This window comes from Pituophis catenifer, unplaced genomic scaffold (assembly GCF_029215685.1).
Source record: "Pituophis catenifer annectens isolate HBS135680 unplaced genomic scaffold, rPitCat1.0.hap2 SCAF_2, whole genome shotgun sequence".
Taxonomy (NCBI): domain Eukaryota; kingdom Metazoa; phylum Chordata; class Lepidosauria; order Squamata; family Colubridae; genus Pituophis; species Pituophis catenifer.
The window spans coordinates 160,340,572-160,360,690 of NW_027256882.1; the positions used below are offsets into that span (position 1 = coordinate 160,340,572).

Below are 20,119 nucleotides of genomic sequence, written 5' to 3' on the forward strand. Positions count from 1 at the left end.
GAATGAAGCCACTAAGGGGCACAGTTTCTCTTGTACTTTTTCTTTTAGTCAGAGAATCATAAGATATAAAAGGACTGCACAGAACATCTGATAACTGTTACAGCTGCCCATTTATTTTCTTCTTAGCAATTTGTATGAAATATGAACCAGATATGGTACCCCGAACCAGTTATGGATAATTTCAACCAGGAAAAAAGACCAACTTCATCCAACTTTTATTTTGCCTGGCCTAAATCTTCCCCCTTTTTAAATGTGGAAATTTTAAATTTTAAATTCGTCTTATTTATAGGGTCATGGGTAAGGCGTTTTAAATTGGGGAGCCATTTTGGATTTAATTCTGTTTTAAACGTATTTTAATGTTTATATTATATGTTTTTTAAATTTTGGCTGTTCACTGCCCCGAGTCCTTCGGGAGAGGGGGCGGTATAAAAATCTAATAAATAAATAAATAAATAAATAAAACTTTGATTTGCTGGCCCTCTTCCCATTTGCTGCATTAGAAGTTTTTTGCTGCTTCCACTGGACATTTTCAGAGTTTCATCTGGCTGTATTTTTACTATTTTTGAGGATGCACAACCAAAAGTCTCCCTTGTTGGTCCTCCCAGTCCAAAGGCCTGGCACCTGCATCCTGCAACTGCACTTCCATTGTCTGTAGAGATTCTCAGTCATCCAGGTCATGGTTGTCCCAAAGGTGCTTTTTCAGGAGGCAACTGGACTTTCTTGTTTTTGCTTTTGAAGACGTTTCGCTTCTCATCCAAGAAGCTTCTTCAGCTCTGACAGGATAGTGGGGAATGGAAGGCTTTATATTCCTTGCAGACTGCTGATCATTTGCATCCTTTTAGAGCAGAGGTCTTCAAACTTGGCAGCTTTAAGGCTTGTGGACTTCAACTCCCAGAATTCTCTGGGAGAATTCTCTGGCTGGAGAATTCTGGGAGTTGAAGTCCACAAGTCTTAAAGCTGCCAAGTTTGAAGACCTCTGTTTTAGAGGGTCGTTGAAGCACTTGGAGGTTTAACTGTGTCCTCAGGTTCACCTGAGTAGTGCTCCTGGTTCCTGTAGTCTGCAATTTTTCTTCTGGAAATACACTTTTTCCTCTGGAAATACAGTCTACAGGAACCAGAAGCACTACTCAGATGACCCCGAGGACACAGATAAGCCTCCAAGTGCTTCAATGACCCTCTAAAAGGATGCAAATGACCAGCTGTCTGCAAGGAATATAAAGCCTTCCATTCCCCACTATCCTGTCAGAGCTGAAGAAGCTTCTTGGATGAGAAGCGAAAAGTCTTCAGAGAAAAACCAAGGAAGTCCAGTTGCCTCCTGAAAAAGCACTTTTGGTGCACTTTCATTGGATTTTAGAACAATGACCCATATGACTGTCAGTGGAGGGCAGTGGTAGCATGGGGTTTATTGATTCCGGTTTTGGCTGTTCCAGGGGCCAGGATTCTTAGACCAATCTCAATTAGCTCTGGGACAGATCTTTCTGCCCTTCTTGGTCATCTGGTTAGGATTGGATGCTTTGCCACTCGTGTTAGTATAATCAGTGCTTACAGTCCTTGAAAAGAATGGACTTGTAGAGTTAGTCTCTCACATAACTCTTCCTATGGCTTCCAGACAGATTATTTTTGGACGTGGGTTTAGCAGTTTTGCAGAGATTGCAAGAAGCATCTGAAGATGTCCCTCCCTCTTCATCCTTCCTTCATCCCACTCCTGCCAGCATGTTTTGCCAAACCCACCGTTCTCTGCAAGTGTCTAAATATGCCCCCACCCACATCGAGGAGGGCATTTATGGTTGCTTTTCCCATCCCTCAGCATATGCTCAGTGCACCTAGAAATGGAGAAGGCACCATAGAGTTTCCCCCCTCCCCAGCTATCCTGCCCTTAAACTTTTCACTGCCCCACTCAGCTTTAATCAACCTGTTTGCAATTCTCCTTATCTGCTGTGTTCAGCTTTAATTTGCATCTTTAAAAAAAAAAAACATTGGTATGGAGAGTGACTAAAGTTTCAAAGTTTGAAACTCAGGTATCACATTTCTTTGACCCATGGCATGAGAGTTTTGCACCCCTCCAGTAGAAACACCGTGTCCTCTTCTCAGGCCAGGCACCCACAAAGTCAGGGAGAGGTGGTTGCAAACTTTACTGGGAAGTTTGCAAAGCGAATAAACAAGCGACAAAGGAAATGTGAGTGCAAATCAGGGGTGAAATCCAGCAGGTTCTGGAGAACCGGTAGCGGAAATTTTGAGTAGTTCGGAGAACCGGCAAATACCACCTCTGGCTGGCCCCAGAGTTGGGTGGGAATGGAGGTTTTGCAATATCCTTTCCCCCAGGAGTGGGGAGGGACTATGGATTTTGCAGTATCCTTTCCCTGGAGTGGGATGGGAATGGGGATTTTACAGTATCCTTCCCCTGCCACGCCCACCAAGCCACACCATGTCCGCCAAGCCACGCCCACAGAACCGGTAGTAAAAAAAAATTGGATTTCACCACTGGTGCAAATGCGCGCGTGCGCACACACAGGAGAAACCAAGCCCCCCCCAAGTCCTGCAAATTTGCCTCCAGAGAGTGCCCAATCCAAAACAGAAGGACCAAGCGTGGTCAAGCGAGGTTCCAAGTGTCTAACAACGCTGTAGCAGAGTTGTCCAGAGTCACGGTCAACGAGGCTTTAAGCCGGGACACTTAAAGGCACACGGAGTCTGGATAAACGGACGGTTGCTGCTAACGGTGGGACTGACTTGAGCTCGCTGCTTTTCTTAAACGGAAGCGGCTCTGATGTCGCCCGTCTGGAAGTGCGAGATTCCCTTCTTGCGAGGAGTCCCGCAGAACGAACGCCTTCGCTCCGCTCTGCTGTCCGCAAGGTGTGTCTGCTCAGACTCCGCATCTTTCCGAAACCCGGTGTGACGGCTGTGTTTCCTGGTTTACCGGCGATTCCAGCCTCCTCTGCTTGCAGCTCCTCAGGCAGAGGTTCGTCGGAACAGAACTGTCTGCAGATTGTCGAATTTCTCATCCAGAGTCCAAACTGGCCGTGACTCACAGCTGTCCGGGTTTGGCTACCATTTAACTCATCAGTTGGCTCATATAAAGGATCCTTAAGCTTTTTCTTTAGTATTTCTTTTACTGCTATTTCTTTGTATCTATGTATTTCATTTTGTGCCTGTTCACCGCCCTGAGTCCTTCGGGAGAAGGGCGGTATATAAATTTAATAAAAAAAGGGGGAAAAAAAAGACTTATTTATTATTATTTTTTAGTGCTAATTTTTTTTTAAATTTGCATCAAAGAGCCTTGGTGGCGCAGCAGACTAAAGTGCTATTAAGTATTACCAGCTGCCTGCAATTACTGCAAGTTCAAATCTCACCAGGCTCAAGGTTGACTCAGCCTTCCATCCTTTCGAGGTAGGTAAAATGAGGACCCGGATTGTGGGGGCAATAAGCTGACTTTGTATAAAAAAGAACACCGCTTAGGGAGCCCCGAAAGCCCTACTAAGCAGGTATATACAAAAGTATGAAGGCTATTGCTTAATGCATTGTAAGCCGCCCTGAGTTTCCAGAGAAGGACGGCATATAAATCGAACCAATAAATAAATAAATTTAATATAGATGTGGGGTCTGGCCTGGGGGAAAAAAAAATCTGAATTTTTCATCTCTTATTTCACCTTCAGCACTTACTGAGTCTTCATGTCTTGTCAACTAAGCAATGGAAGGGCATTGCCTGGGCTTTGCTTAGGCATTAGTTGGCCTTAATTTGACCCTGAGTATATGATGCTTAAGAGACAGTTTGGTGTAGTGGTTAAAGACTCTGGACTAGAAACCAAGATACTTTGAGTTCTTGTCCTGCCTTGGATACAAAGTCGTCTGGGTGACCTTGGGCCGGTCACTCTCTCTCAGCCCCAGAGAGAAGGCAAGGGCAAACCACTTCCAGAAAAATCTTGCCTTGCAGTGACTTACCTAGCCATTTGCCAGAAGTCAGCTTTGACTCATAGGTGCACATGTGTGTGCGCACACACAGGCAGGCAGGCAGGCAGATAAAGACAGTGCTTGGTGGGAGGAAAAGGAAGCTGGGAATTCCACTGATCCCTTTTGATAACTTGGCCCACAAGAAATAAACACAGATAGACTTCTTTACCAGCCTTACTGTGGCAGAATACAAGTTGGCAATGAGCACATTGCAACTTCCACATCAAGGACTGGAGGGCAGCCCTTTGACCTGACCATCTGTAAAAGCCATGAGATGGTATTTCCATTTTATGGATAAATATTCTTGGGGAAAGCTAGTCTTCATTCCAGATTTTTTTTTTTTTTTTTTTAAATGAAAGCATTCTGGACTCAGAGCACACTTTGTTTTGCAACTTGAAGCAGTTCATAATTCTTTTACATAACTCTACAACTAATTAACTCAAGCTTTCTGAATTTCAGCATTATAATGTGGGAGAGAGTAATGTTGTTATCATTAGTATTTAAAACAATGAAATTTGAAAATTTGCCAATTTCTGAGTCACGCAGTGATCTATTACAGACTCATAATTGCCTTCTTAATTCCATCCCTAATTTATGTGCAACACTTAGCATGTTTCTGCCTTTTTTTCATCCTAAATGTACTCAGCAGTTTAGTTTTTCCTCATATGAAGTGCTTTTTTTTTATGATTGGTTTTATTGCCCTCCTCTGGATATGTTTCCCAGACATACACAACTCCATTCATTCCAATGCTATGATGTTGTCAACTTCAGTCATTGAATGAAAATACCAAGAAGATTTTTTAAAAAGGACTTCATTATGATTATATAACAAGTATAACTCATTGCTATCATTGATGCGATATTTTTTCTCTACTAAGTACTTAAGACTTTAAATTTTCATAAGATTTAAAGATTTTGGAGAAAAAGGGAGGAGAAGGGAGAAGTGAGAAGGGGGAGAAGGAAGAAGGGAGAAAGAAGAAGGGGAAAAGGAGAAAGGGAGGGAGAAGAAGGGGGAAAGAGAGAAAGGGAGAATTGACAAAGGGAGAAATGGAGAATTGAGAAAGGGAGAAGGGAGAATTGAGAAAGGGAGAAAGGGAGCATTGAGAAAGGGAGAAAGGGAGAATTGAGAAAGGGAAAAGGAGAAAGGGAAGGGGAAGAAGGGAGAAAGGGAGAATGGAGAAAGGGAAGAAGGGAGAAAGGGAGAATTGAGAAAGGGAGAAAGGGAGAATTGAGAAAGGGAGAAAGGGAGAATTGAGAAAGGGAGAATTGAGAAAGGGAGAAAGGGAGAAGGAAAAAGGGAAGGAAGGAAAAAGGGGAAGAAGGGAGAAAGAGAAAGGGAGAAGGGAGAGAGGAGAAAGGGAGAAGGGAGAATTCAGAAAGGGAGAAAGGGAGAATTAAGAAAGGGAGAAAGGGAGAATTGAGAAAGGGAGAGAGAAAGGAGAAAGGGAAGAAGGGAGAAAGGGAAGAAGGGAGAAATGGAGAATTGAGAAAGGGAGAAAGGGAGAAGGAAAAAGGGAAGGGGAAGAAGGGAGAAAGAGAGAAAGGGAGAATGGAGAAAGGGAAGAAGAGAGAAAGGGAAGAAGGGAGAAATGGAGAATTGAGAAAGGGAGAAAGGGAGAAGGAAAAAGGGAAGGGGAAGAAGGGAGAAAGAGAGAAAGGGAGAATTGAGAAAGGGAGAAAGGGAGCATTGAGAAAGGGAGAAGGAAAAAGGGAAGGGAGAAGGAAAAAGGGAAGGGGAAGATGGGAGAAAGAGAGAAATGGAGAATTGAGAAAGGGAGAAAGGGAGAAGGAAAAAGGGAAGGGGAAGAAGGGAGAAAGAGAGAAAGGGAGAATGGAGAAAGGGAAGAAGGGAGAAAGGGAAGAAGGGAGAAATGGAGAATTGAGAAAGGGAGGAAGGGAGAAGGAAAAAGGGAAGGGGAAGAAGGGAGAAAGAGAGAAAGGGAGAATTGAGAAAGGGAGAAATGGAGAATTGAGAAAGGGAGAAAGGGAGAAGGAAAAAGGGAAGGGGAAGATGGGAGAAAGAGAGAAAGGGAGAATTGAGAAAGGGAGAAGGAAAAAGGGAAAGGGAGGAGGAAGAAGAGACGAGACGAGTGGAGAGGAGAGGAGAGATACTATGAAGCCTCGAAGAAAGACTTGGCTGCCTCCCAACGCGCACGAGACGGTGGATGCCCTTCTCTGATTGGACGGGTGACGCATCGCGGTGGGGCGGGGCCCTGCCTGACAGCTTATTCAACCGAGCTCTTGAGATAAATACAGGTGGTCCAAGATGCTGCGGCGACACAGCTTTCCGACGCTCTCGCCGGCTTCAGACTTCTCCGCGCAAAGATGTCTCAGACGCTCAAGCTGGCCACGAAGGCATCCTTGCTCGCGAAGCTCTTTCCTGAGCTGTGGGTGGAATCTGTCCTCGGGGCGCGATCGAAAGTTATCAAAAGCCATAAAACTCTGGAGGAGATGCCGGGACCCAGCGCTCTCAGCTTCTTCAACGACCTTTTCTGCAAAAGAGGGCTCTCGCGATTGCACGAACTCCAGGTAAGAGTCGCCTTGAGATGATAGATGACAGACAGACAGACAGACAGACAGACCAATATCATCCCTACACCCTCATCACCACCATGATAATATCTTTCTCTCTGCCTCTCTCTGTCTGTCTGTCTCTGTCTCTCTCTTCCCCCACCCTCCCTCCCCTTTAAGGCTTGAAACTAGTGAGTCTTTTCCTTAATTCCCCATCAAAAAAAGGGATTACGCAGTGTTTTTAATCTCAAAACCCTTTTTGTCTTGCGAGGGCTTATGTAAAACCAATCTAGTCTAAAAAAAAAAACAAAAAACCCTGATCCTATGGACACTTCCCCACTTTTCTATCCATCCAAGATACTTGATAAGCAAAAAACTTTCTGGGATTACCAATCAAAAGATGTGCGGCATTCTAGGCTTTCCTTTTGCAAGGTGTGGTATGTCTATGTGCGTAAGGAATTGGTGTGTGTGTGTGTGTGTGTGTGTGTGTGTGTGTGTGTGTCTTTTTAAAGAAAGGATCACAGATGGGAGATAACCAAGGCTGACTCCCCTGTAAAATATCTGTGAATGAAGCAAGGTAGTTGCACCATCCAAACTTCATCTAAGAGCTCTTTTTCTTAATTACAGTTCCTTCCTTTTTTGGAAGGGGACAGTGGACAGCAGGCATAGAGCACCTTTTGGGAACAGAAGTCATATACAATACAATGAATTCTGCTCCCTCCTCCCCAGTTGTTTATCCAGGGGTGTCCCCAAGGGCCTCTTACTGGGTCAAAAAAAAAAAAAAGGATGCTTGGAAAAGGGGGAGCTCCAGAAAAGAAAAAATGGCAACAGCCAATGGATGAGCAAACTTCTTCTGAATGGATGGCTCTTGACCCATGATTTCTCAAATTGCCCTTTGAATCTTTCATTCTTGGGTTTTTGGGGTTTTTTACTTCATGGATGGTGCCTCGGCTATTTCTTTTTTAAGTGTCTGCCCACAATTCCAATTATCCAAATGAATTATCCCCTTGTAACAATGTGGGGAAGAGATTGGCATCCTTGGCATCCTTAAAGCAGTGTGGAAATGAACCCTCCAAGTTAAGGACATGGCATAAAATACATCCTCATAAGCAATATTTGAGCTATTCTCCAAAGCTTTGCTTAAAAATCTCTGTTGCTCCCCAGGAATCAATGGGAGAGGAATCACAGACATTTAATGACAATTCAGTACAGTTAAGGCAAGACATCCCTGAGCTCAACCACCCCTGGTTTATGATGGCATATTTATAAAAACAGGAGCAGGTATCCTACAAGGTGCAAACGTGTTGTCAAGATCCTCACTTGCATTTATGGAAACCTTGCAGTGCACACTTCTTGTTGCCAACCAAAAGGCTATTTCAGAGATGTCAGTTCAGCGCGTTCTTTCCTACCTTGCTTGTCTACTGTGCTGTGTTAGATGGGCAGCAGCTTTCGTTGAAAAACCTAAGTCACTGAGCTGAGCAAAACCATTTTGACCTTGTGGCCATCTATGGCATTAAACTGTACTTGCGTGTGTGCATGAGACACATTGTGCAATTCTTAAATCACTGATAGTTCTGTGAGGTGTGTACGGATGGGAGTGCCATAGCCCATTCTTGTTTTAACATAACATGTTCCATGAGTATGTTCAATAGTTGTCTCAATAAAACAGTGTTTTACTATAATTGTGGAGATTATCTCCTTCTGCATGCTCTAAAAAAGAGAATATTTTATTTTACTTCCAAAGTCTCTTTGCCATTCATCAATCCTTGTGTTTCCTCTAGCTTTAGCACAGTGGACATGATTTTTTTTAAATTGAAGTGTCCTTGGTGCTGTCGGAGCTTGGTTGTTTTCCTGGTGACTTTTTAAATTGCCTTTATTTAAATTTTCAATGATCCTATTATATAGAATATTTTTCTATTGCAATACAATTCTTCCTTCCAAAGGTATCTGGAATATATTTTGATATTTCCTAAGGGCAAAAAAGTTACTGAGTTACATTAATGAAACAGAGTAGTGCAAGCTACTACCCTATATTGTCAAAATAGGTTTGTAGGTTTAGCAGTACATCATTAGATAGGCAGAAATTTTTTTTCACAATACTTATCTTGTAAAATGTCCTTGCTGGCATCTCAGGGTGGATTTGATTTAAATTGAGTTGATTTAAATCACAATTTAAATCATGATTTAAATCATTAGTAAAAAGGGTTGATTTAAATCAACTCGATTTAAATCATAATTTTTAAAGAGCAACTGTCATCTCTACTATTCCTTTGACCCACTGTTGACTCACCGATAGTCCCAGTGTTGCAGAATATACAGCCTCATGCTACATAACTAAGCTCCATTTCATGCTGAATAAACTAAATTATTTATGTATCTTAAATAGAAAACTATCTTACGATAGATTTTTACCCCAAAAGTTTGTTATTAAAATAAATTCGATAAAAATCAAAAAAATCCGATTTAAATAAAAAAAAATCTGATTTAAATAAAAAAAATCTGATTTTTTTGATTTTTTTTAAAAAAATCATTGATTTTTATCCACCCTGTCTGTAATATCATTATCCTGATTATCTCTGGAAAGAATATGAGGGGTGAAGAGCAGGCAGTTTTGGAATATCATATCAGTGTTAAATTTGTTGAATGTTATACTGGTAATCTAATGTCAATTATTTTCATAAAGGTAAAAAGACCCCCACAAAGGTTTTAGGGTGGGTGAGGCTGTTTGATTTATGCGTCACTGCTATCTTTGGATAGTGTGGGAAGTATTGAGATTAAACATATATCCTCTCTTTGCATGCGTAACCTCTAAGAACAATTGTATATATCAGGGGTGTCAAACTCACGGACCACGGGCCAGATGCGTCACGTGCTGGACACACCCACCCCCATTGTAGCAAAGGGGGGAAAAGTCACAATATGTCATGTGATGACAATGTGACGATGCGAGTTTGACACCCCTGGTATATATGCATTGTCGTGATCCTCTTTTGCTATTTTATTATTTGGGAAATAGTATTTCCCAAAGAGGGAAAAGCAAATGTACCTTTGAAAAATGCTGATGCTTAAATTAAGAACTCAGTTTGGTTTTACTTAGAGTTCTTTCACTTTTCTACTTTATCAAAGAGACACAAAACCATCAGGAGTCAGCAACTTAACAGAAAATGAGACTAAATAATGAAAGCTACTCAAGAGTCTGAAGAACGCTCTAGTCTAGTCTAACCAAATGAATGAAAAGCATAATCCTACACATTTTTAGAGAGCCAACAACCCTTCTGTCCTACTTTTAAGAGTCTACATCACAGAGAATCAATCCAAAGAAGGCGAAACCTATTTTTCAGTCCTATTGATTGCAGTAGAAAAAGCCACTGAATTAATTTTGTCGTGTAATCTTCAGGACTAAAATTGCCCTTTCTTGTCCAATAAGCCACTGTCCTTGCACTGGCAATTTCTAAGCGCTTCTTTAGATACTCAATCCGAGTTAATCCCTTTTCACGTATGTGAAGATGCTTGCATTATAGAGGTTCTAGGATGTACCGCCAATGTATTTAGGTATTCATTTTGGACAACGGATGCTTATCCTTTTTGACATGGAGGTTACCAGTAAGGGAGAAAAATTCTGCAATCATTTTTCCCCGCAGCAAGAAAATGTAACTATTGAGAAACTTGACACATGAAGCATTTCTTCCATGGGTTCAGTATATTTCTACCTGGAGTGGACTGGATTTGAGATTAACAGCCTTTCTACATACTTTCTTATTTAGCAATCATTTCAGTGATTATGCATTATTTGGGGTTAATCGAACAAAAGAGATAGGGGGTGGTGGTGGATATGATTGTGTTTCCTGACTGGATCTTCTTCCCTGAGTGGATCGTTATGGGATGTCTCACCAGCTTCTCTCCTGCTCTCCTCCTAGATCGAAGGCAAGGCGAAATATGGCCCGGTTTGGAAGGCGAGTTTTGGGCCCATCCTCACAGTCCATGTGGCTGATCCCAGTCTGATTGAACAGGTGCTAAGACAGGAAGGCAAGCATCCCATTCGCTCTGACCTCTCCTCCTGGAAGGATTATCGAGTGTGCCGAGGCCATGCATATGGGCTGCTGACAGCGTAAGTATTTGCTGCCTTTTGTTCTCCAGGCAGGTCGGCAGGAGTTCATATTGCAGTAGAGTTCCCCTGAAGGCTGTCCTTGCAGAGGTTATTCCATTCTCATTATTTCCCACCCTGCAAATCATTTCATACATTGATTAGCTATGGAGTAGCTCCCTCTAGTGATTTCCCGGAGGCTTTCAAGAAGGTTTTATGCATCTGAAGATGTGGCTCTGATGGTCATTTAGGCAGCAATTTTAAAAGCCTGTTGCCATTCGTCCCTCAGTTTTATATAAGGAGTTTCTGCTCTTGTGGCAGCTAACTATCAGAATTAGAAAATAAAGAATCAAAGCCCAATATAATACAGTTAAAACTTAGATCCACGCAACTTATAAATCCCGACTGAAAGGGGGAAGAATTACATGCCTCTCCAGGAAGCAAAAAGTTGGGGAAATTGTTGACTCTCTAAAGTTGGCAAGTTGAGAGGGCTGCAGGAACTTAGAAGGACCGAGATAAGACAGGACAAGCCTCACAGTTAGATCAAGGGAATCAGTATCAGTTACTTCGGGCAGCCAAAGCAGGTGAGGTGGGTGGGGGACACAGAGAGCTAAAGGACAGAGTTGTGTGTAGTTGCCCTGAACCATGTCAACTATCTGCTGCCCTCAATTCCAGTGATGTTTCAATCAGTGCCCAAATAAGATCTGACTGCCAGTTCACTTGGGTTTTGGGTGGGGAATGGGGAGGGCTGCTGCCATCTTGCCTCTCACATGAGGCAATATATTATCCTGAAAAAATCCTGTTCCCGAACAATGTGGAGATCAACAGTATCATCTGTTCCCATGACACAAAAAAACATCTTAAGACACCAGAGACTGTAGACAATTGTGTAATTTACCACTACTACCTACACATACTCACAAAACATATGTGTAGGTGGTAGTGGTGAGTTACACAATTGACTATAGTCTCCGATGTCTTAAAATATGTTTTCATGTCATGGGATAAGATGTTTCCTGCCCTCTATATTTCTCATGCAAAATCAGCAGAATTAGGTAGTAATGGAAACTTTAGTGCAAAGACCTCAGATAGTCCTACATGAAGTTCCTACTGTGAACTATTTCACAGTTGGGTTATGTAGTGGGAGGGACACACCTTATTTATTGATTTTTATGTATTACTGGGGTTTATATGCCACTCTAACCCATGGACCCTCCAAAACTACAGCACACAACATCTCCCATCATTGGCCAGACTGGCTGAAGCTGTTGGCCACCATATTTTAGTCACAGCTTGCCTATTTCAAATGCTAAGCTGATATACTTCTCTTTTCTTCTGGCATCTCACCCTTGTGGCTCTGGAAAGGAAGCTGAAATCCTTAAGTAACAGGCCAAGCTTTCTCCCTTACTCTGAGAGCACGAATGGAGACAGTTTGAAACCATCATTACTGGCCCTTTCCTGCCTCAAGGTGTCTTAGCACATCCTCTCTCTGAAGCACCTGCTTCATTTTGTGTTTCTTCCTTTGGAGGACTGCTCACTAGAGCTGATCTGTGGAAGACAAGAGGGAAGAAGTCCCTCATGTTTTCTGGGAACGCGTTACGTGAGAACAGCAGAATCTTGCTGAGGCTTCTGCAAGCCTACAGGCTGGGAAGTGAGAAATCACTGAGGGCCACACGAAGCCGTAGATGACTCAGGCTCCCTTAGTAGGGGTTCTCCCATCTGCTTGGCTGGTGGCTTCCACAGCCTGGACCAAGGCAGGATATGAGTAACAAGAAAAGGAAATGTAACCAAAAGATAAGCACTCAGCCCCATTTGGAGGGGCTTTGGGTGGTTTGTTCCCAGATTATTAGTGGACTATCTATCCCAGTGTGGTGTAATGGTTAAGGCATCAGGGCTAGAAACCAGGAAACTGTGTTCTAATCTTGCCTGGAGCACAAAGCCAGCTGGGTGACCTTGGCCCAGTCACTTTCTCTCAGCCCTAGGAATGTTGCAATGGTAAACCAATATTGAAAAACCTTGTCAGGAAAACCTGCAGGGACTTGTCCAATCAGAATCAGACATAATTGAGTGGGGGGGAGTCTCTTTTACAAGGTTGGAGGTGTAGATCCACCAAGCTAATATTTACCCCTCTTTGGAAAAGGGAGAACGTTCTTACTTGTTTCTAGTTTAGTCTCTGTAGAGCTTTGGGCTTCTCTTCTGTCCAGCAGACTAACGGAGGCTGTTTTCTACCACGCAGGGAAGGTGAGGAGTGGCAGCAAATTCGCAGTATCCTAGGAAAACACATGCTGAAGCCCAAGGAGGTGGAATCTTACACTGGCACCCTGAACGAGGTGGTCAGTGATCTGATCGGCCGGCTGCAGCACCAGAGAAATAGCCACGAGCGACACGTGGTCAAGAATGTGGCCGATGAATTCTATAAGTTTGGATTAGAAGGTACCTTACAGCTTTATGCCCGTTTTATAAAATTGCCCCACAATATTTCATCTGTATCCAAGTTAACACTGGTGGCTTCATTCACAAGTAGAGAAATTTTCGGATAACGGTATAATGTAGTGTAAAGGATATAATGGAGCCAGGCTGAGTTTATCTGAGATAAACTACAATTAGTCCTCAACTTAAAACCATTTGTTTAGCGACAGTTTGAAGTTGTGATAGCACTGAAAAAAAGCGACTTACAACTGGTCCTCACACTTAACAACTGTTGCAGCATCCCATAGTCATGTGAGCTAAATTTTGATGCTTGCCAACCGGCATGTATTTATAAGGATTGCAGTGTCCCAGGTCACATGATTGCCAGAGTCATTTCGATACGAGATGGGCAGCAAATAAATAAATTTTATTTTAAATAAATAATTTTTTTACAAAAAAATTACAAATCTTTCCACCCAGCTTCTCACAAGCAAAGTCAATGGGAGAAGCCAGAATTGCTTAATGACCTCATGATTCACTTAATAACTGCAGTGACAAGTGTGGCAAAAAAAAAAGGTCATAAAATTGGGCATGACTCAACCACCCTGCTTAGCAAAGGAAATTCTGGTCCCAATTGTGGTCGTAAACCGAGGACTACCTATGCACTATTTTTATAGCGTTAATAATACAAGCACATGAGAATATCTAATTTATACTTTTCTCCCCATAAGTCTTTCTTTACTACTTCAGCACAATTATACCATCCCTTAAGGAGTCCTCAATAATTTTCATGTTCCAGGTTTCTTGTAAACCAGGGTTTTAGGCATTTAAAAAATGGCAACTTACGTTGAATTCTACAAAGTGAAAACCTCTAACTTCAATATTTAAATTTAATTGTTCAATTACAATTTTAAAACCCTGATGGTTGCAGAGAAGGATTTGAAAGTGTGTTGCCAGTGCTTGTTAAAAAAAACAAAACAAAACTCAGATACTAAGGAATGAGGTTTGATGGAGAAAGTTTCTGTTGTAATGATTGAAGTGACCATTCATTCAATTCCCTTCCCTAGGTATTTCATCGGTCCTCTTTGAATCCCGCATTGGCTGCCTGGAACCCAAAGTTCCAGAAGAAACAGAGAAGTTCATTAGCTCCATCAACACCATGTTTGTCATGACTCTGCTCACAATGGCCATGCCCAAATTTTTGCACCAAATCTTTCCTAAACCGTGGCAGAAGTTCTGTGAATCTTGGGACTATATGTTTGAGTTTGGTGAGTGTTTGTGCCACTAAATTTACCTACTTTAAGTAATTTTTAAACTAATCTTCGATTGGGAGCTGCCCAGAATTGGCTGAAAGATGGGTGGCTATATAAATGTTAGAAAGAGATAATAGATAGATAGATAGATAGATAGATAGATAGATAGATAGATAGATAGATAGATAGATGATAGATAGATAGGTTAGAGATAGATTAGAGATTAGAGATAGAGAGATATAGATTCCTGCTTTGATGTGATTATCAATATTGCCCTTGTTATTATTTATTATAAAGAATGGTTTTGTAAGGACAAGAAATGTGCTATTTCTCATTTCATTTGCTGTTACAATTTTCTTTTTCTCCTTTCTTCTAAGAGATAGATTATTCAGGAATTTCCCCAAATGCTAAGTCTAGATAGCAGTACTTTGAGGATTTGATTGAAGGATAGTGTGTAAATACCTAAAACAGATAGATCCCTATTGCTGACATGTTACAGAGAGCCAGGGCTGACCTATTTAAAAGGTGATATTCTCCTGTTTGCTTAAAGTCATATTAAAATATATTGAAGCTTGGTTTGAAACAAGAAACATTCAGACCTGACTGATATGTCGCAAAGATTGTTAAATATTTATTGGATGGCTCCAACAGGGAGACAAAGAATAATTTTTTGCCCATTTTTTTTCCAGCCAAAGGACACATTGATAAGCGGATGGCTGAAGTTTCAGAAAAAATCACCCAGGGGGAGAAAGTTGAAGGAAAATACCTCACTTATTATTTGGCACAAGAAAAACTGTCCATGAAATCCATCTATGGAAATGTGACTGAGCTTTTGCTGGCTGGTGTGGATACGGTAAGCACTTGGGGATGCTGTAAAATTGAATATTTTCTATACTCGCAAGCGTTATTTCTCTCTACCTTTGGAAGCCACGTTTAATCCAACTTCAGCTGAAACTAGTTCATACAATGGGGTGGGGGAATTGATAGATGTTGGGGACAAGAGGTTAGATGGATGATGTCATCTTCTTAAAGTGGAGTCAACTGTTCTGCAGGCCATGATAACCTTTTCTTGAATAAATAGTCAAAAGGACCATATTCCCTTCTGTAGCTGTTCTTTAGAGGAAGACAAGGATGTAGGTGTAATGGGATTTTGCTTGAACCTGAAATTTATTTCCTTGCTTAAAGCAAGGACATTTTTCCCCAATCAGAAACTTTCCAGTTGTATTAGATTACATTTCCCATCATTTCCGGTTAGAATAGAATAGAATAGAATTTTTTATTGGCCAAGTGTGATTGGACACACAAGGAATTTGTCTTGGTGCATACACTCTCAGTGTGCATAAAAGAAAAGGTAGGTTCATCAAGAATCATAAGGTACAACATTTAATGATAGTCAGAGGGTACAAATAAGCAATCAGGAAACAATATCAATATAAATCGTAAGGATACAAGCAACAAAGTTACAGTCCTACAGTCATAAGTGGAAGGAGATGGGTGGTGGGAACGATGATGAGAAGATTAATACTAGTGCAGACTTAGTAAATAGTTTGACAGTGTTGAGGCAATTATTTGTTTAGGAGAGTGATGGCGTTCAGGAAAAAACTGTTCTTGTGTCTAGTTGTTCTGGTGTGCAGTGCAGTTAAGGATGGACATAGTCCAGCATATACACAAGGCATTTAAAATATGTAAAGTTGATGACTCTTAGCTTTTTTTAAAAAAAAATGCTTTAAATAATTTTCTGCACTGTGGACTCTTCAGCTCTGCTTAGAATGCAGTTCACAATATTATCTGATCCACTCTTGATCTGACATAATCTGACGAAAGGACGTGGATTCCATCCACGATTCTTAGCTTTTGTTCTTTGGCTGTACGAAAGAAGAACGCCCTAGACAGCTAGCACAAAAACAGCACCTACTACTTAGCAATGATGTTTCCAACCTTGTAGGGGGATTATTCTCTGCACTGCTTAGACTAGTTCTGAATCCATCTCTCTTTCTCTATCCCTGCAGATCTCAAGCACTTTGTCCTGGAGTTTGTATGAGCTGTCTCGTCACTCTCAGATACAAGCGGCCCTCCATGAGGAAATTACCACTGTGATGCAGGACGGCCTCATTCCAACTGCTGCCGATGTAGCTCAGATGCCTCTGTTGAAAGCAGTGGTGAAGGAGGTCCTGAGGTGAGTCTTATTTCAGGAGCAGATGGGAAGCCGGTATGTAGAAGGTAGAAATACAGAAACGTCCTATGCTGATCTTGCGAGGGGAAGCTTAAAAGATGGTCAGGTTTCTTCTTGCCTGAAAGCCTGTTAGCTTTGCTGTCTGGGGAATTCTGGAAGTTGAAGTCCACCAGGCTTAAAGTTGCCAAGGTTGGAGACCCCTTTGCTAGGGGGCTTTTCAGGGCAGAAGCTGAATGGTAGCAGTTCACGGTCACCTGTTTCCCCCCCCCCACTGCGCTGATCATAAGATCAGCCTTAAGATCAGTTTTCTATTCTTGTCTGCCTTTGGCATTCAGAGATGCTAAGTTTTATCATCCACGACTTATTTGTCCACGTAAAAATCCATTTGAGTACAGGTAGTCCTTGACTTACACTGTTTGCTTGGTGACCACTCAAAGTTACGATGGACCCATCACAAGTTACTTATGACCCTATTTTGAAGTTACAGTATAATAGCCATAACACACATATCCCCTCATGGTCATGATATCACATTTTGGACACTTTGCAAAAGGTTCTCCTTTATGGCTGTTTGCAGAGTCCTTTGTTCACATGACAACAATTTTTGATGGTTTTGGGGATTTACTTCTAGTTTGGGTAAAAAAAAAATGCCCATTGGGTAAAATGGGTCATCTTAATGACCATGGTGATCCCTTAAACAACCGCCACAAAAATGTCATAAAATTGGGTCCAATCACATAGTGACCTGCTTAATGACTGTAATGATTTACAACTGTAATTCCTAGTTCAATAACAGTCTTAAGAAGAAGACTACCTGTACCAACGTAGATTTTAAAATCTACTAAAGCTCTTTGCTTTGCTTTTGCATGGCTCAGTACAATAGCACGTAGACTTATATACCGCTTCACAGTGCTTTAAAGCCCTCTCTAAACGGTTTACAGAGTCAGCATATTGCCCCCAACAATCTGGGTCCTCATTTTACCCACCTCAGAAGGATGGAAGGCTGAGTCAACCTTGAGCTGGTCAGAATTGAACTGCTGGCAGTCGGCAGAATTAGGCTGCAATATTGCATTCTAATCACTGCGCCATCAGGGCTCTAAGCAGGTGCTTTCCTGCTTAGTTTTTTGCTGTGGAGCATCCATTTGGAGGTGAATTTAGCTTCCTAGCTAGTTAACTTTATTTCTATCAATGTGCTTTGCACTGAGTATCTATAGATCTGGACAGCTGGGCAAGCAGTGAAATCTGTGATTCCTTTAAAATAACTTTTGCTTTTGTTTGCTCTTTACAGATTGTATCCAGTGATTCCTGGTAATGCGCGTGTCATCTCAGACAGGGACATCCACGTGGGAGACTATATCATCCCTAAGAAGGTGAGCAAGAGTAGAGATGATGCAAATGGAAATGGAAAGAAAGCACAGTAACCGTTAGTCTGCAGTATATTGCCACAAACCATTCATGTGTCATTTGGATGGAACGATTAGAAGCAACTGTTGAGTTAAACTATAGACCTACACAAGACAAGGCTGATAATCTAGACACAATGTGATCTCAACCACATGTGTTCATCTAGGATTGCAGTTACCAGCTGCCCATGATGTGCTACTGACACTCTCCTTAGTTGTATCTAATGTGCAACTGATTTTTAACATCAACAAAGTTATAAGTTGTGAAGGAATAAATTAACAACATATAACCGGGAGGGGGGGGGGGGTTCAAATTCAATTTCATTGAGGGGCGCATCAGGGCTGTGTTTGACCTCGGGGGGGCAGGTGGGCATGGCCCGCTTGACGTCACTCGTATCGGAGGCGCCTGTGGTGGCCCGAGGGCTCTGCCAGAGAAAACGGAGCTCGGGAGAGCCCCTCCATTTTCACTGGCAGAGGCACTGCAGGCTAATCCTTCGCTGTTTCCAGGGTGGCCCCGTGAGTCAGATCTAAGCACCCTGCAAGCTGAATGCAGCCCACGGGCCTTGGATTGGACACTCCTGACATATAATAAATGGGAAGAAAGAGTAAAATCAATACAACTATTCACCATAGGACACCAGGGAGATCCAAAACAAGCCTGTTACTCTTTGTCCCTAAGTCTCTGGAAATGTATAAATAGTTTAGGATAAGCATACAGGACTTCTTATTAGATTGGAACTCAAGGAAAGGATTCCTTAATGGAAATACTGTCTTAAGGGCCAAATGAAGACAGGGGATCAATGAAGGTTTGGATCGAGAAATGGGAACTAAGATAACACTTCAAGAAGGACAGGGAAGTGGACGTAGAGCAATGAAACATGTAGAGCAATGAAACAGGTAGACATTCTGAACACGGGTTTCTGAATTGCTTTTCTCATGTTGTTGTTGTTTTTTTCTCTTCCTTTTTTCTTTAGACCCTGATAACCCTTTGCCATTATGCTACCTCTCGAGATGAGAAGTACTTTTCCGACCCTAACTCATTCCAGCCTGAGCGATGGCTGCAGAAGAATGCTTCACACCACCCCTATGCCTCCATTCCCTTCGGCTTTGGCAAACGCAGTTGTATTGGCCGACGTATTGCGGAGCTTGAAGTATATCTGGCGCTGGCTAGGGTACGGTATACTGATGATGATATCTTCCAGATAAGCTCTTGCTCTACAACTGGCATGCTTGAAAACTTGGAATTCTGTTTGTTTGTGGGGGAAGGCACAGTAACAAAACATTGTCATCTGTCTTCCTTCCTTCCTTCCTTCCTCCCTCCCTTCCTTCCTCCCTTCCCTCCCTCCCTCCCTCCCTCCCTTCCTCCCTTTCTTTTTTCTTTTTTCTTTCTTCTTTCTTCTTTCTTCTTTCTTTCTTTCTTTCTTTCTTTCTTTCTTTCTTTCTTTCTTTCTTTCTCTTCTTCTTTTCTCTCTCTCTCTTTCTCCTTCCTTCCTTCCTTCCTTCCTTCCTTCCTTTATTTATTAGATTTATATGCCATCCATCTCACCATTGAAGCAACTCTGAGTGGTTATCTTCCATTTTTAAATCTCCCATGTTTCCCATCAATTATTCCACTTTTTTCCCTTTTTTCTGCAAAAATATCATTAAGAGGAAGAGATGGAATAGTTGCATGAGGATTTTGGCTCGGTCAAGTTATTACTGCCCTGTCTGAATGCACACACACACACACACACACACACCCCGCAATAGTTAAACTTTGTACTATAATTTGAGAGGACAACATTAAGATTGAGAACTGTCTTACTGAGTTAAAATTAGCCTGGTCTCAAAGAATGCTAAGAGGTTTCTTTCTCTCCTTTTAAAAACAAATAGATCCTGATGCATTTTGAAGTGAAACCTGAAGAGGAGGGACAAATCGTAAGCCCCATGACAAGGACCTTGCTTGTACCAGAGAAGGACATCAATTTGCAGTTTCTGAGTCGTTAAAACTGGACAAAACAAGGAAAAACCATTGACTTAGGCTTCCTGTTGATGGGCAACTGGCACTTAAGAGCCTTACTGTATAGAATCCAGTAGCTGCAAGTGGAGCTACCTGTCTGAATTCTTGATCTCAGTTTGAAAGGACAAAAAGAGGGAGAAAGCCCATATTGCTGAGCAAGGTTAGCTCCAGAGAAATCCCCTTTGCAGTTCTGGAACATGGACACTTCAAAATGACTCCTCCACCAAGAATGTTTCCCAGTCTCCATCTAGGCTATGAAAATGACCACAGAAACAATCCAAACCCCATTTCAAATCTCAGCCACAACGATAACACAAATTGCTAAAAGGCAATAGAGAGTAC

The 20,119-nt window shown here is 41.9% G+C and overlaps 1 protein-coding gene across 1 annotated transcript; it reads left to right on the plus strand.

Moving 5' to 3' along the window:
* Positions 1-6,270: 6,270 nt before the first annotated feature.
* On the plus strand, positions 6,271-19,764 carry CYP27B1 (cytochrome P450 family 27 subfamily B member 1). The gene is made up of 9 exons (XM_070934924.1): positions 6,271-6,474; positions 10,374-10,564; positions 12,777-12,973; positions 14,017-14,217; positions 14,892-15,055; positions 16,212-16,378; positions 17,664-17,745; positions 18,753-18,950; positions 19,651-19,764. The coding sequence occupies exons 1-9, from the start codon at positions 6,271-6,273 to the stop codon at positions 19,762-19,764; spliced, it is 1,518 nt and encodes a 505-aa protein (XP_070791025.1).
* The last annotated feature ends 355 nt before the right edge of the window (positions 19,765-20,119 follow it).

Excerpts from the sequence above, each read along its gene's own strand:
- CYP27B1 (XM_070934924.1), top strand. The coding sequence starts at position 6,271 with ATGTCTCAGACGCTCAAGCTGGCCACGAAGGCATCCTTGCTCGCGAAG. Across the intron at positions 14,218-14,891 it reads GGACTATATGTTTGAGTTTG|CCAAAGGACACATTGATAAG; the intron begins GTGAGTGTTTGT and ends TTTTTTTTCCAG. Across the intron at positions 18,951-19,650 it reads TATATCTGGCGCTGGCTAGG|ATCCTGATGCATTTTGAAGT; the intron begins GTACGGTATACT and ends AAAAACAAATAG.